The 17,640-nt window shown below is 33.3% G+C and overlaps 1 protein-coding gene and 2 pseudogenes across 1 annotated transcript; all 3 read left to right on the plus strand.

The window, feature by feature from the left end:
- The first annotated feature begins 4,207 nt into the window (after nt 1-4,207).
- On the plus strand, nt 4,208-4,743 carry LOC143591019 (basic form of pathogenesis-related protein 1-like; annotated as a pseudogene).
- Nucleotides 4,744-8,773: 4,030 nt separating this feature from the next.
- Nucleotides 8,774-9,309, plus strand: LOC143591015 (basic form of pathogenesis-related protein 1-like; annotated as a pseudogene).
- A 3,606-nt stretch (nt 9,310-12,915) lies between these two features.
- LOC143591016 (pathogenesis-related protein PR-1 type-like) lies at nt 12,916-13,977 on the plus strand. Its single transcript, XM_077071342.1, has one exon. It carries the CDS (start codon nt 13,078-13,080, stop codon nt 13,570-13,572), a length of 495 nt encoding a protein of 164 aa, XP_076927457.1. The 5' UTR covers nt 12,916-13,077; the 3' UTR covers nt 13,573-13,977.
- Nucleotides 13,978-17,640: the final 3,663 nt, after the last annotated feature.

Raw genomic sequence — 17,640 nt, forward strand, 5'->3', positions numbered from 1 at the left:
AAGTAAATACAAGTCTTCAACCGGTTCAAACTCTTCAAACCATTTTAGATCCTTGCATACATGACTCGTATCACTCGATTCTGTCCACCATGCAAGCATGTCCTCCTATACACAATAGGAATAAGAAATAAACCATATATAATTCTTCACTGAATTATTTTTAAAACCATTAGACTTTTTGAGTCCAATGACAAACCCGAAGATCGAGTTTCATTTATTTCACATCCCAAAGGGTTTTCCAACTTGTATACTTCTAACGAGTTAATTATTACCCGGCTGTGCTCATGAACTCCATATGTGTACCATCGGGGCAAATACTTTATCAATATTTATATTTCGTTCAAACTATAAAATAAATATTGTTTCTTTTAATCATATCCAAATTTTGTGTTTAGCAAAATTTAAAATGTCCCGAATGAAACATTGAATCAACTACAAAACTCATAGGTTTTGTCATTTTTTTAAGTAGAGATAGTATACATACCTTTTGAAACATTCAGGTCTTTTGACCCACTTGACCCGCCACATTATGGTTGTTTCCACCCGAAACCTTCACTCGACATCTTAAGATGTCTTGGCTTGCCACATCTCCAACAAAACAACTTTGGTTAAACTTTCTTTTAGGTGTTATGCAATCTTGAATCGGTAGTTTGTGAATGAATGAGTCTTAACGTTTGTTCTATAACTATCACCAAAATCAAACATTTTGTAAAGTCACGTCTATGAGATTCCCAACTACATATAACTAAGTTATATGTGGTTCTTATGAACTAGAAACCCGAAGTGGTCATTCTTTCTTATAAGTTATAACCGTGTTCTTTAAAACTAATTGAAGTTTGTTGCTTTAGAAAGCATTTTTTAATGGGTTATTGGATTTTAATAATCCCACTTTTGACCTATTGGTCGGGATTAATCTCATCTAAAGAAATATGTTATGACAGGCCCAACTTTCATCCTATTTTACTCTAGCGATCCTACACGTATATTCCGTGTCTTCAAAAAGCTAACAGGGTTGCTTTTGAGTTACTCAGTTAGTACGGATTACTGGATGAAAATATGTTTAAAATTGTGATTGTTAGAAAATATTTATTCAATTGGAATTAATCCTTACCAATATGTCAAAAATGAAATTATTAAAATCTAAAAACCCTTCTTTCATTGTTTTTTATTGAATATCAAAACACACTAGTTGATTATTTTATATATAATAAAAGACAACTTTGGTGCCGCAAGTGTCCAGTTGGGCCACTTAGTGGTACCCTAGTGGTCGACGACACTTTTATTTTTTAGTTTTGGCACCGTAATGAACATAGCGTAAAAGATCAAATGCCAATTTTGTTTTTTTCTTTTTCTGTTTTAGTTCCGATACCATAACGAACGCGATGGAAACCGACTGAATTCGCGTAGACTCAAGTACTCAACGCATTTTGTTTTAGTTATGGTACCTTAACGAACATAACAAAAACCAACTGAATGCTAAATTTGTTTTTGTATTTATCTTTGGTACCATAACAAACTTTTAGGGTATGTTTGGTAGAAAAGAATGGAATGAATGGGGAATGGAATGGACAAATGAATGAAATGGATCATTACCATTCATTTGTCTTGTTCGGTTAACATATGGGAATGAAATGAATAATTAATTTATGTTGTTTGGTATCCGAAAAAATTTTAGGAATGAAATAGAAATAATAAAAATATTCCTATCCCAAAATATATATATTTTTACAAAAAAAAAAAACTGAAATTGTGACGGTGGTGGTAGCTTTGGAGATAAAAATGGTGGCGGCGGTGGCGGCGGTGGTGGTGGTGGCGGTCAGGCCACGGGGGTGGTGGTTGGGGTGGTGGTGGTCAAGCGATGGTAGCATTAGTAGTGATGGCGGTGGTAGGGTAGTGATGACAGTGGTGGTGGCTAGGCAGTGATAGTGGTGGTGGCGGTTATGGTCGGGTGGCGACGGTGACAATGGTTGTCGTGGTTATGGCGACGATGGTGGCGGTGGTAGCTTTGGTGGTAAGGTGGTTGGTGGTGGAGGTGGTGATGGCGACGGTGGCGGTTAGGTGTTGGTGGCGGTGGTGGTCAGATGATGGTGGTGGCTATGGTAGTGGTGGTGGTGGCGGTGGTTGTTAGATGATGGTGTTGTTGAGAAAGTAAGTTGAAGGAGGAATGGAATGAAAAAAAAGAAGGGGGGTGGGAATGAATGGTTTTGATGAAATGGGATTCCATGTGTAATAAATGATTTCATTCCATTGTGCAACCAAACACCTCTTATTTCATTCCCACGTAATGAATCATTCCATTCCGCCTGTCATTACTTCATAACAAACGCTACCTTAGAGATAGACCGAATTTGTGTATACTCACGGCCTCAACACCCGGGATTGACAACATTCAGGTTTTATCGATGCCCAAGTTTTAGTTCCGATACCATAACAAACTTAACCGATACCTACCGAATTCGTGTCGACTTACCATCTTAACGTTCGGGAACCTATAACGCTTGAATTTTACTACCGCTGGATTTTACTGACTTTGTCCCGACATGTTGCGTCGGGTGAAACACTAGTTTAAAATAGAAGATACATACGGTTTGTCTCAAAATTTAAATTTGTTCTCACATTATATTGAAATGCAAATAATTATTAATGATTTATCAATGATCAACCTTAAGATTGTTATCATATCCCAACATATAAAAATGTCAAAATGGCTATAAATTCAAAACCATAAACATTCAATATTTGCGGTGATTACATCCGTTACTTTTGTTAAAATAAGAAAGTAAAACTATAATAGTAGTGATAATAATAAAATTAGAAAGGGTTGATGAGAAATTTATAGTGGAGTAAAGTTAGGAATATGTGATTTGAACCCAATAATCAAAATAAAATTATATGGTTTTTGATGCTAATAACCAAAATGATTATTACTTTCTCTAAGCTTAAATGTGTGACATATATATTGATAAACATATAGAAAATTAGAAAGTATAATACATTCATACTGATATATAATGAGTCTCGAGCCCAACTGTTAGTTTAAGATCAGTAACCATTTAAAAGTTGCTACAAGCCCGATATGTTCCGCCCAAGTCCAGTATATGAAAGATACACATACACCACCAAAAACTAAAGGTGTAAAAAAACCGGTTTCACCCAAATCGATTTCAGAACCGGTTCCCTTTAAAATCTACCAAAAGAGTTAAAAAATACTAGTTTAAAACCAGTTATAAACCGGACCAAACCGACCTGGACCAGGCCGGTCTATCTTGCATCTAAACAGGTTTATAAACCGAACCGGTTTAAGTCAAGCCTGTTTTGACCAGCCGTTAACCAACCGGTTCGGTTTAAACCGGTTTAGTTTAGGTTTAAAACCGGTATTTTACACCTCTACCTAAAACAATACTAAAAAAATATTTATACAAACAAATGTTTGACATTGAATTGAAATATAAGAAGCATATATTTGAAGAAGGTACGTGGTTAGTCTCAAAATTTAAAATAACTTTTCGTTTTTGGTTTTCACATTATATTAAATGAAAAAGAAATTTATTAAATGATTTTATCAAGGATTTTTTGAACGACCAACTAAGTAACGCCGGGTACTTCGTACGGCCCCCATTGGCTAAAGGTAGCTCGAGCCGGCCACTAGTCCAGACGGACGGAGCCCCTAGCGGTCCACCTATTAAGGGATTCACTAGATAAAACCCGATCCCCACGCCAGCCAAATGGCACGACAACGAGGAGCCGATAAAACCGGGTGAGATCAGGATTCGAACCCTAGCATATCTCCCATATAAATTGGTGATAGTGAGGTTTGAACCCCCTACCTCTCACTTGTAAAGTGGGCGCTCTACCATTGAGCCACATCCAATTTATTTATCAAGGATTAAATGCCAAAATGGCTATAAATTTAAAATGGTAATTACATCCGTTACTTTTGTTAAAATAAGAAGTGGAGTAAAGTTAGGATCGATGTGATCTGAACCCAATAAATCAAAATAAAATTACATAGTACGTTTGGATGTTAATATAAACAAAATATATAAGAAGAATTACATATCTCATTATAGAAAGTATCATATTGATAACGTATTATCATAATTTAGCATAATCACATGCTATTATTTTTCCTATCTTATCTATAAATACAACATTCATAGAACACACCAACACCATATTCTCCATTTGCACCATTACACCATTCCTAATGGACCTCACTCGGATCCAAACCCTAGCCATTGTTCTCTTAACCTTCTCATGCTTCATACATGTCTCCAAAGCCCGGGGACACCCCTTCCTCATTCCTCATAACCAAGCCCGAGCCCAAGTCGGGGTGCAACCCCTCACATGGAACCAAACCCTAGCAACGTATGCTCGTGAATATGCAACCCAAAGGCTTCGCAACTGTGTTCTAGATCACTCGGGTGGACCTTATGGTGAAAACCTAGCCGTGGGTTACGGTGATCAATTTGATGCTAATGTCGCGGTTAATTTGTGGGTTGATGAGGAACAACACTATGACAAGGCATCAAATTCGTGCGTTGGTGGCGCGTGTCTTCATTATACCAAGTAGTTTGGAGAAACTCGGTTCATCTTGGTTGTGCTAGGGTCAATTGCTACGACGAGATTGGGACCGGGTGGGTTGTTATATGTAGCTATGATCCACCAGGGAATTATGTTGGTGAACGACCCGTATTGATCAACTCATATATATATGGAGTTATGATTTTATGTGAGAGCTAGAGTTGGTTCATTCTTAGAATGTTTTGGGGTTTAGAATTAAGTTATGTTACATGTAATGTCATTATGTCAATGTTCAAGTCCTTTTGAAATATTCCATTTTCTAAAATATTCACATCATAATGGTTATGTTTGTTAGTTTTTATATTATTTGTGATATTGGATATTGGCACTTTAGTTTCTCTCTTAATATTGTAAGTGATGCAAAATAACATAGAAGACGAGAATGTAACTTTGGTACCACAAAAAGTTTGGTTCGACATGCAGAGACTCATCTTCTGCCCTGTTTCTCTCTATTTATTTGGTTTATGTAACAATTTGTGTAATCTTTAATAAGTTTCGTATAATTACAAAAGCAACTTTTGATACAGGATCTACTAAGGTATGAAAATGACATAAAAGTAGTGATAAGAAAAAAAAAACAACCCTTTTATGACCCAACTAATTTCGATAGCATTTAAATTCTTTTGAACTATTAAAAATATGTCATTCAAAAATAATAAGACCATCCGTAGTGCTCCTCCGCTGTGGCGTTTTGGCTCCAAAACGCCATGGTACACCGCCTCCTCCCCCCCCCCCCTTTTTTTCCTTTGGCGTTTTCGAAGAAGCGTTTCCCACAAAACACAATTGTGGCATGCATTTTGATAAAATTGTGTGTGAGGAGGGGAGAGAGGGAATATATGTAATTATTGTAGGAGAGTTGTGGTGTTTTTCCAACTACGCCATATTTTGCAAAACTCTCAATTGATGACGGGGATGCCACACGACGCAAAATGTCGTATAGGGCGTTTTGACTACACATGGTCTAAGAGCACCCGCATTAGACTACATATCCCAAAGTTTGTGTCATCAAAATTGTTATACGATCCTATACGTATATTTTGTGTCATCAAAAAGCTAATAAGGTTACTTTTCAGTTAGTTAGTATTGGATTATTGAATGAAAATATGTTAAAAGTTATGACTATTAGAAAGTATTTATTCAATTGGAATTAATCCTATGTTGAAATTATAATAATCAATAACGCTTCTTTGATTGTTTTATATTGAACATCAAAACACGATAGTTAATTATTACTATCATTACTATTACTAATATATACAAATTTGAACTTTGGTGTCGTAAATGCTCTAATTGAGCCATTTGGCATCTTGGTGGTTGAAGGCATTATATTTTTTAAGGTTTCGGTGATGTTACGAACATAACGTAAGCTAACGAAATGCCCAATTTTTGTTTTGTTTTTGTTTTAGTTCCGTTATCTTAACAAACGTGACGGAAATCGACCAAATTCACGTAGACTCACCGCATTTTGTTTTAACGATGGTAAAGTAACGAACTCAACATGAACAAACGAATAACAAAATGACTTTTGTTTTTTTAGTTCTGGTAGCATAACAAATGTAACGGAGACCAACCGAATTTGCCTAGACTAACCGCCTCAACGCTGGGGTTTTACCAACGCTCGAGTTTTACCGACCGACGCCACCCCCGTTGGTCCTCCTCAATTTTTATATTTTTTCATTTTATTCTTTGTTTTGGTTCCGATACCATAATGCACGTAACCGAAAAAACCGAATTCACATAGACTTACACTTACGGCTTCAACATCCGGACCGACAACGCTTGGGATTTACTACCACCCGAGTTTTAGCAATCTACTGTTGGCCAGGTGAAAACTATTTATTTTATTATATATAATAAAATAAAACTTTGGTGGCGCAAGTGTCTGATTGGGCCACTTGGCGATACCTTAGTGGCCGATGACACTTTTTTTTAGTTTAGGCACCGAAATAAACATAACGTAAAACGATCAAATGACACCTATGTTTTTTCTTTTTCTGTTTTAGTTTTGGTAAAGTAGCAGATGTGATGGAAACCGACCGAATTCGCGTAGACTCGGCCGCTCTTAATTCTGGTACCTTAATGAAGTAACAAAAATCAACCGAATGCTAAATTTGTTTTTTGTATTTATTTTTGTTTTACCTTTGGTCCCGTAACAAACTTAACTGAGATCGACCGAATTTGCGTATACTCACCGCCTCAACACCCAAGATTGACAACATTCAGGTTTTATCAATGCCCAAGTTTTAGTTCCAATACCATTACACACTTAACTGATACCTACCGAATTCGTGTCAACTTACTGTCTTAACGTTCGGGAACCAATAACGCTTAAATTTTATCAATAATCCGTATTTTATTGACTTTGTCCCGACATGTTGCGCTGGGTGAAACACTAGTTTAAAATAGAAGATACACGGTTTGTCTCAAAATTTAAATTTGTTCTCACATTATATTGATTTAAAAATAATTATTAATGATTATCATTGATCAACCTATTACCTATTCTTAAGATTGTTATCATATCCTAAAATATAAAAATGTCAAAATGGCTATAAATTCAAAACTATAAACATTCAATAATATTCACCGACATTACTTAATATTCGTGGTGATTACATCCGTTACTTTTGTTGAAATAAAAAGTAAAACCACAATAGTAGTGATAATAAAATTAGAAAGGTTTGATGAGAAATTTATAGTGGAGTAAATTTAGGAATATGTGATTTGAACCCAATAATCAAAATTAAATTTTACGGTTTTTGACGCTAATAACAAAACGATTATTAGTTTCTCTAAGCTAAATGTACCTCTCTGGTTGCTTGTCATACCCTCCCCCCTCTTGGAAAAATCAACTTTCATATTAACCCTTGAAATCATATAATTACCAAATTAGCACAAAAATAAGGATTTAATATTATTTTTTTTACAAGTTACGTTTTTTTTATGATTTCGAGTTTAGGGTTTTGGGTTTCCGTTTTAGGGTCTAACATTTAAAAAATATATGTTTGTGCTGTTTATTGATTTTTGGTTATTTTTAGCATTACATATTGAGAGTTAAAGTAGTTATAAATACTGGATATTTTTTATAATCAATTTTTTTTTTTGAACGGCAAATTTAGGATCACTCACGGACCACTGGAGTATAGTACCAGCAGAACCACGCGATCATATCCATCTCCACTAGGCAATAATGCCTAACCACCAATTCAGGAGGAAAGCCAACAAAAGTTGGGAAAACCCCCTTTTATGGGATTCGAACCCAGGACCTTATGGTCCCTAAGCCTTATCCCACCACCAAGATGCCACTAGGCTACAAAGCCATGGACTTTTATAATCAATTTAGCTAGGTTGTTGAATCTGAATAAAGTATAAAAGAAGAATAAATTTATATGTTGCAGTTAACAAATGATAATAATGACGTAAAATATCTTATAAATATTATAAATAATAAATGTGTCGTTTAGGGTTTAGGGTTTAGGGTTTAGGGTTCGGTTTCGGGTTTAGGTTTTAGGGTTTAGGGTTTAGGTTTTGGGTTTAGGGTTTCAGGTTTAGGGTTTTGGGTTTATTTTGTAAAAGATAAAGTGGTTAAATAAGGATATTATAAATATATATACTATTAAAATTAAAAAAAATATATTATAAATATTTATAATATTAATATTAAAAATATTAATATTAAAAAAATAAATTAGTAGTAATATTTGATAGTTTTTAATTTGATATATGTAGTGGAGATATCAAATTAAAAGTAATGTTGTAGGGACTAGTATGTATATAAATAATGTTAAGAGCTAATTGTAATTTAAAATTAAAAAAATATATATTATAAATATTTATAATATTAATATTAAAAATATTAATATTAAAAAAATAAATTAGTAGTAATATTTGATAGTTTTTAATTTGATATATGTAGTGGAGATATCAAATTAAAAGTAATGTTGTAGGGATTAGTATGTATATAAATAATGTTAAGAGCTAATTGTAATTTATGTAATAAGTTCAGGGGGAGTATATTTAGTAAAAATGGAGTAAGGGGGGATATGTTTAGCTTATCTCATTATAGAAAGTATCATATTGATATACAACGTATAATCGTAATTAGCATAATCACATGCGATTATTTTTCCTATCATATCTATAAATACAACATTCATAGAATACAAATACCTACACCATATTCATTTCTAATGGACCTCACTCGTATCCAAACCCTAGCCATTGTTCTCTTAACCTTCTCATGCTTCATACATGTCTCCAAAGCCCGGGGACACCCCTTCCTCATTCCTCATAACCAAGCCTGAGCCCGAGTCGGGGTGCAACCCCTCACATGGAACCAGACCCTAGCAACATATGCTCGTGAATATGCAACCCAAAGGCTTCGCAACTGTGTTCTAGAACACTCGGGTGGACCTTATGGTGAAAACCTAGCCGTGGGTTACGGTGATCAATTTGATGCTAATGCCGCGGTTAATTTGTGGGTTGATGAGGAACAACACTATGACAAGGTATCAAATTCGTGCGTTGGTGGCGCGTGTCTTCATTATACACAAGTAGTTTGGAGAAAACTCAGTTCATCTTGGTTGTGCTAGGGTCAATTGCTACGACGAGATTGGGACCGGGTGGGTTGTTATATGTAGCTATGATCCACCAGGGAATTATGTTGGTGAACGACCGTATTGATTATGTTTTTATGTGAGAGCTAGTGTTGGTTCATGCTTATAATCTTGGAGTTCAGAATTTATAAATTCATGTAATATGTCAATGTTCAAGTCCTTTTGAAATATTTCATGTTCTAAAAATATTCACATCATAATGGTTATGTTTGTTAGTTTATATATTGTTTGTGATGTTGGATATTAGCACTTTAGTTTCACTCTTAAATTTATTAGTGATGCAAAATATTGTTTACATAAATATTTCATGTTCTAGTTATTTACATAAATATTGTTTGTCGGCAATTATTAAAATCTTATAAGGTATAAACCTTTAAACAATGAAGTTTTTATTAATAATATAATTAGTTATTTGAATCAAATACAAATAAAACTAAGATGCTAATTGTGAGAATCAATTAGAAAATTATATACACAAGTGGAGTAATTATGTAATTACATAATAGAGTAATTAAATAATTACTAAATGATGTAATTACATAATTACTTCACTTGTATATATAGTTACTTCATTTGTGTATATAATTACTCAACTTGATTATTATAATTAGTGTGCTAATTTCATTTATACGTTAATTTTCTCCTGATTAGTTGTAGCATGTATGTAAGAATATAACATCAGCAAGGAAAAGTACGATATAATCATATTGTGAAAAAAAAAACTTGTTTTACCTTTTTAGGTGACCGATGATATATTTGTATTATTAGTTGAAATTATCACAAAGATTTTTTTCTTTTAAAGATTAATATTACACTAGAGATATTGAAATTGTGACTTCTATTCTATATGCAAACCATCTTATCCACCGTAACAAAATATGATATATTATACCTACAAATCATCTTACCACTATATCAAAATTACATGGATGTGACTATATTAAGGAAGTGTACATACGTTTGTTTTCTTTATGAACGGTAAAAAATCTCACGTATAAATCTATTTTTAGGACTATATTTAAGGTTGACTCCTCGACCGTCGTAAAACCGTACCCTTCTTATGATGCGCGAGAACCGGATGGAATCCGCAAACCCTCGCCCCTGTCAGGTTCAAACCCGAGATTAAAGTTTTGATTCGTCAATTCACCTAAATGTCATTCGAACTGGCCCAAGTGGAAATCGAACATACATCTCAACATTAAAAGGACATGCCTCTTACCACTAGACCAACTTCTCATTACCCACACTTTGGTTAACTAAAATTGAATTAAATTATTAGTTTTTATATACTCAAACTGACAACTAATAATATCGTAGCATTAATTATTAATGTTAAATTAACAATAACAAAAAATTATTTTTTGGTCTAATTACATGAGGGTGATGATTAATACATGAGATCGTTGAGGTCTCTGTTCGAAATATAACTCAAGTGGGTTTTCCTATACTTGTAAGTTTTTTCCTAGATGGTGCAATTGAGTGAGTAAGAATTGGAACGCCTAAATCAGTATAGACAATCGATATCCCGTCACATGAAGGCTCACTCAAGTAATATGGATAATTCCAAACGCTATTTAAAACACATATAAAATAATCATATTTAATTTCTGGTCAAGAAGATCGGAATTGATTTCTCATCTTCGTTTGGAAAAAAAGGCCCGAGGAACCGCGGGCGGCTCACTTAACGGCAATAGACATTATCTATCTTACATTTAGAAATGATGTTAAATTTAATTATAATTAATTGGGCAAACTTTTACTACTTTATATTTTTAATTAATATTGTATAAGTAGGCCTATAAAAACGAGTACCCCCTTAGTATTCAATATAATGTATGACGTCGATGTGTCTTTCTTTAACTCTGCTTAATTACAAGGAATTGAACAAATGATCAACATCAGCCATAATAAGATCTAATCGGTTAAATTTGTCGATTTTGACTTAAAAAATAAAACATAATTTGTATTTCTATAATATTAAAAAATAAATATTATTTTTTTAATGAATGATTATCAACTTTTTAAATTATTTAGTATTTAAAAATGTATTTCTTTTATTTATATTCATATTCACCTATTTTGTTATACATATTATTAAACTTATGATATTTGGCATATATATAATATTTAAAAATTAATTTTCTTTATATTAAACATGTCCGAGTACATTTAACTCACCAATCTAACGACTTTTACAACCTTAATTTTAATTATAAATTTTATATAACATAATATATATTATTTAGTTATTTAAGAGGATTAGGCCTCACGACGTTGAACCCCTTTAAGAGCTTTCCAGGGGTTCAACTAGTGTTCATCATAAAAAAACAGGTATTCCACCCTAAGGGTGTTCAGTATTCGAATTGGACTCGAATAATTCAAAATTCGATTCGGCTCGCATTCGAATTTGATGTCGAATTCGATTTTCACTCATTCGAATTCGATTCGGTTCGAACTCGATTTAAGTAATCGAATTTCGAATCGAATACGAATTTATGATTATAAATTCATATTCGATTCGAAATATGAATTCAACTGATACATTTGTATTTTTATTATATATATACATACTTATGAAAAAATCAATTGTATAAATCTTTTGAGTTATAGAGATTGAAAATAGAAAGTCATCATTTTGGTTAATAAATAATGTAATTGGACACTGATAACTTTGAATGATTTATTTATTTTATAAATTGTATTTTTTTTTATTAAAAAACTCACATTTATAATGGTTTTGAAATTGAAATATATTTTTTAACTGAATTCGAATCGATTCGAACTTCATTTTCGAATCGAATCGAATTTCGAATTAGCTATACCGAATTCGAATCGAATCAAATTTGTCGAATCTATTTCGAATTCGAATCGAATTCGAATCTAGCTTCAAAATTTCAAAATTCGAATAATTCGATTCGAATACATTCGAATATTCGAAATTCGATTCGTTGAACACCCCTATTCCACCCTAACTTTATTTATATTAAATCTTATTATATGAATATATATTTAATACATAATAGTTTTTTTTAATCAATGATAGGCTCGTGCGAGGCAACTTCAGTTGGATAAGCTCAGCTCGAGTTCATTTATTGACGAGCTTATTTTAAAACTCGAGTTTGTGTATGAGCTCATTTGAGCTTTACTAGATTCGAGTTTTTAGCGAGCCAGCTTGTAGTAGTTCACAAGCCGCATTGACTCGTTTACGACATGTGTTATGATTAGTGAATAGTGATTAAAAATGCAAATCATGTCATGCAGGCATCACCTAACCAGAAAAACTTTCAAAATCTCTGAACCAATGTTATGGATAGTGATAGTGAACGATGTTTTACCAAATATTTATTGCACATTATTAGTTATTTTAAAATTTTTAAACAATCACTATAAATGGTTTTAAAGAATCCGTTAAAACTGATTATGAGATCAAGAATTGAGATCAACGACACCGAATACGGATAACATGTTAGGCAATTAGTCGATAACCCATTGGCGACGCTTAGAATCGCCCAGTGAATATCGATTAAGGTAATTGATTTTTAACTTGATTTAATAAACTTTGTTTTGCATATAATTTTCTATTTCTATTTTCAAAGACCTATTTGTGTGCTCCTAAATGACAATTGTTTGAAAGGGAAAACACGTCTAAAGTCAGTTGAAAAAGGTTATAAAAATGACACATTATCGGACAAGAACATTTGATGGCATATGTTTAGGAGTTAGTAGTGGTTGTTGTTTAACTTAACATAATTTATGTCATTTTGCACCATGAATCTTCCTCATGTTTTGCCTTTCACTTTTGACTTCGTCCATATTCACCACCCTATAAATAATGTCCATATTTACATATGTATCTTATTCAAAAACATAATCCAACATGGGACAATGGTGCAACATCTCATTTGTTCTTGCTTTGATATTCATTTCATGTGTCCGGTTATCTAAAGCCGAATTAGGCGAAGGCAGCACACCCGAGGACTTTGTTAACACCCATAATTGCATGAGAAGAGTATTGAACCTTCCTCCTTTGACATGGGATGACAAAATTGCAAAAGTAGCACAAGCCTATGCCAATAAGAGGAAGGATTGTCAATTGATACATTCGGAAGGGTCGGGTTATGGTGAGAATTTGGGAGTAGGACCCAAACTCAACGGTTTGTGGTCCACGCAAATGTGGATTGATGAGAGACCTGACTATGACTACGCGACAAATCAATGCTTAGCCATGTGTGGCCATTACACGCAAGTCGTATGGAAAAAAACTGAACGCATCGGGTGTGGTGTGGCAAAATGTGATGATGGTAGTGACTTTAATATGGTTGTTTGCAACTATGATCCACCTGGAAACTACCAAGGCCAGTGGCCTTACTAGTTTGATCGATCGATATCTTGTTCACCTTGGCATGGTATTTATATTAGGACGGAATAATTCTGTCATGTAAGCAACTTTGCAAGCCATAGTCTAGTAGGTTAATATCCTATTAGACGCGAGTCGGTGCAATGTTCATAAGTTGTAGTGATTGATACTTTTAAGATCTTCCAAGTATGTGAGTAATAAAATGTTACATCAAGATATGTCTACTACACATTCCCTTGTTTCTAATAACCATGCATTTATAGTAATATTGTAACAACTTATAGATGAGTTAATTAAAAATCATATATCGATTCTAAATTGTCTTCTAGCCTGACTGGGTGTGTCCTCCGCATAGTGGTGGATCCAAGATATTTTTATGGCGGTCGGATATGTTTAGGGTCTATTAAATACCGCTATATATTAATTTATTCCAACTGGGTTCGATCGGATCATATATAAACAATAACGTAGTAAATATATACCGATTTACCGAATAATCGAAACTGAAATTAATATTTACTCATTACAAACACGTCTCTTTACATATAATGCACCGTGAGTTTTCCATAATTGTTATAAAAATTATGCTTCAAAACTCCTTTAAAGGAGAATGAAAAAACAAAGTTGATGTACCGTTTACTAAGTTTTAACCTATCATTATAAACACTTATACCAAAACCTATAATAGCACAATTGCATTAAGTTTTTACGTGTGGTTTTTTAACGACCAACGAATAAATTTTGGCTAACCGAGGAAACCCAAAGGCAAAAGGCGACTCCATATACCTATAATCGCAGACGGCACTTGGTAGCCCAGGTCCGCCATCTCCAGTTTCTGGAAAAACTCGCCGACCAAAGGCCTCTTGCGGTAAAACCTACTTGGGATCTGGTTCGAACTTGAGACCTTATAGTCTTTAGCTCAAATATTCACTTCTCCTCGAATATTCATTGAAGTTGAGCTAAAACTCATTGACTTTTACGCATCATTGCTAGTACTCTAATATTTATGATTTACATAACACGTTTGGCTAAGTAAATTTGTAGTTGTACCCTAAGAACATCCGTTTAAGATTATATTGTGTTACACTTTATAATAGTCCATACACAATGGTATATATGAGTCGTATAGCACTATACGGCTCGTATAGGCTAGTATAGTCGTTTTCCGGCAGCGATTAATAGTGATCAAAAGACAGTCTGAATTTTTCTGCAAATGTATTTTATACAATCGTATAGCCATATACGACCGTATAAGTTTTATGGTTTGTCGAGAGCAATACGAGCCATTTCATGTCTATACGGCTCGTATAGGTCTATACAGTCGTATAGGTTGCGAAAAGTTGTTTTTTTGTTCCTTGTCAGTCATTCATACCCTATGCGACTTGTATAGACTTATACGAGCTGTATAGACAAGTGGGGGCGGTGTATAAGAATCACATCCCCAAAATATTATATGAATGCTTACTTGATAGTAGTAAAGTAATAAAATATTCATTTGAAATAATTAAATAACATATGAATACTTATTTTTTAGAAAGTTAAAAGATTGTAAATCGTTTGGATGTTTCTATGAAATATAAAAGGATATCAGGTCATGAAGTTTTTTTTTTAATTTTTAAACAGTTTGACATTGCAAAACATATTTTAAAAATTGAGAAAAATAAATTTTAAATTGTGAAAAATTGAGAATAATAATAATAATAATCTGGAAAACTGGAAAAAAAAATCGCAACAAAAAAACCTGGAAAAATAAAAAAAAATCTTGTCTTTTTCTTTTTTTTTTTGCAATTTTCCAGCTTTTTTTTTCAAAAAATTGCAAAAGATATTAATAATCTGGAACATAGCAACAAAAAAAAGTGGAATTTTTTTTAAAAAAATCTTATTTATTATTATTTTTATTATTATTATTTTTCATTTTTTCACATTTAATTTTTTTTTTCTCAATTTTTACTATTTTTGTCACTTTAAAAAAATATTTTGCAGTGTTAAATTATTTAAAAATAAAAAAACCTACAAAACCTGCTATATAGGTAAAATATATAAGATTAGAACAAAAAATAAACTTTAGTGACTTAATTGGAACAAAAGATTTTATGAGTGGCCTGATTGAAACAAATTAAAACTTGGTTACCATTCTATAGAGTAATCACTTTAATATATGGTCATCAACAAAAAAATTCAAAAGAATTGTCTATACGATGAAGGCTACATATGATGTTAAAGTCATAAATCACATATATTAAATATTGGCCATCAATTTTTTTTTTCAAAAAAGTTGTCTACACGGTCCATATAGGGTTATATGTACCGTATAGGGCTATACGGGGAACTATAAACGATGGCCGACAACATCAGACACAAACTAACACAACTCATGTGCTATACAACCGTATAACCCCATACGAGCTGTATAGAAAAAAAATGATCGGTGTGAGGATCACAAGTGACGTGTGAGGATCCTAAGACTATATTCGTTTCTACACTTACTAGAATATATAAATCCTAACCTCAATATGAATCTATCATATCCAAATTAACACTTTATAGGCCATCTCATATTCTCACAATAGTAAATATATTGCATAAATGTTATCAATATTAAAAAAATCCGTTAAAGTTGCTATTGGAAAAAGCTAAATTTAACCTAGAAAATAACAGAAAAGTCAAACCAACGGCTACTTCCCCCCTTTTTTAGTTTTCTATTAATAATAATAATAATGAATTAATAAAAACTCAACACCCCAACGGTCAAATATTTCAAAAATCCCACTTTATAAGCTCTGCATATACTCTCTCTGTTTACGTTACAATCCCCCAAATCAAGACTTTCAATTTCAATCTCAATCTCAATCTCAATCTTATTATTCATCTTTCTTTCTCCCCAATTGATCAATCTTTAACCCGGGTATGTCGTCAAATCGATCGCCTTCCCCGCTTTCATCGAGAAATTATCGAAACTCAGAGGCGAATTCGACCGCCCGAAAGAGCTTCAATGGCAACTCTTTTGCCAGACCCAATTCCCTCATAAACCCTAAAAATTCAAACCCTTTTACCCCTGCAAACACTCCTACTGCAACAGGTATAGATAATCTTTAATTCTTGAAATTGGGTTTATTTTGTTAAATTGTGAACTGGGTTTGGTTTATTTTCTTTAATTGTGAACTGGGTTTTTGATCTTTAATTGTTTGTTTAATCTTGAAATTGGGTTTATTTTCTTGAATTGTGATCTGGGTTTTTGATCTTTAATTCTTTATCTTGAAATTGGGTTTATTTTCTTGAATTGTGAGCTGGGTTTTTTGATCTTTAACTGTTTAAGCTTGAAATTGGGTTTATTTTCTTGAATTGTGAACTGGGTTTTTGATCTTAATTGTTTTGTGTTTGCAGATATTAATAAAAGAACCTCTGTCATGCGTAAAAGCGTCGGAAACGGTTCGATGTTTCAAGACGGGAAGGAAAACCAGAACCGTAGAGACGCCTTTCGATCGCCTGCGAAAACGGGCTCGAAGAACTTTATGGCACCTACAATCTCAGCTGCTTCAAAGTTTAACCCTAACCCATCTCCAAGAAAGCAAATCTTGGCTGAGAAAAATGATGAATTGGTTCATGACCCGAAACCTGACCCGAAACCCGTGAAAGAAAAGAGCTTGTTCTTGAGAGTCTTTCTGTTGATGAGGTAAACTTAGCTTCAAGTAATGATGAATTTGATGTTATAAAGGTTAGACCTTTATGTTGTTCTCCGATAAGTTCTCCCATTGTTCCTGTTACTGAATCCGACCCGAATCCTCCACCTTATGACCCGAAAAAGAATTTTCTTTCGCCTAGACCTCAATACCTTCGATACAAACCGAACCCTCGAATCGAATTTCTTTTAAACAGAGAAGGGGAAAATGATTATGAAGAATCTGATGTTACTCGCCTCGAAGAAAGCTTCAATCTTTCGGATAATAGTTCATCCGACACCGAAGAAAAAGAACCCGAAAAAGAAGCTGAATTTGGTGATGATTCGGTTTCATCGGTCACCAAAGTGAAAGAACCCGAAAAGGAACCTGAATTAGGTGAAATTTCGGTTTGTGAAGCGGGTTT

The sequence above is a fragment of the Bidens hawaiensis genome, unplaced genomic scaffold (genome assembly GCF_021521415.1).
Source record: "Bidens hawaiensis isolate Kalapana, Puna unplaced genomic scaffold, B.hawaiensis_p1.1 tig00039121_1, whole genome shotgun sequence".
Lineage (NCBI taxonomy): Eukaryota > Viridiplantae > Streptophyta > Magnoliopsida > Asterales > Asteraceae > Bidens > Bidens hawaiensis.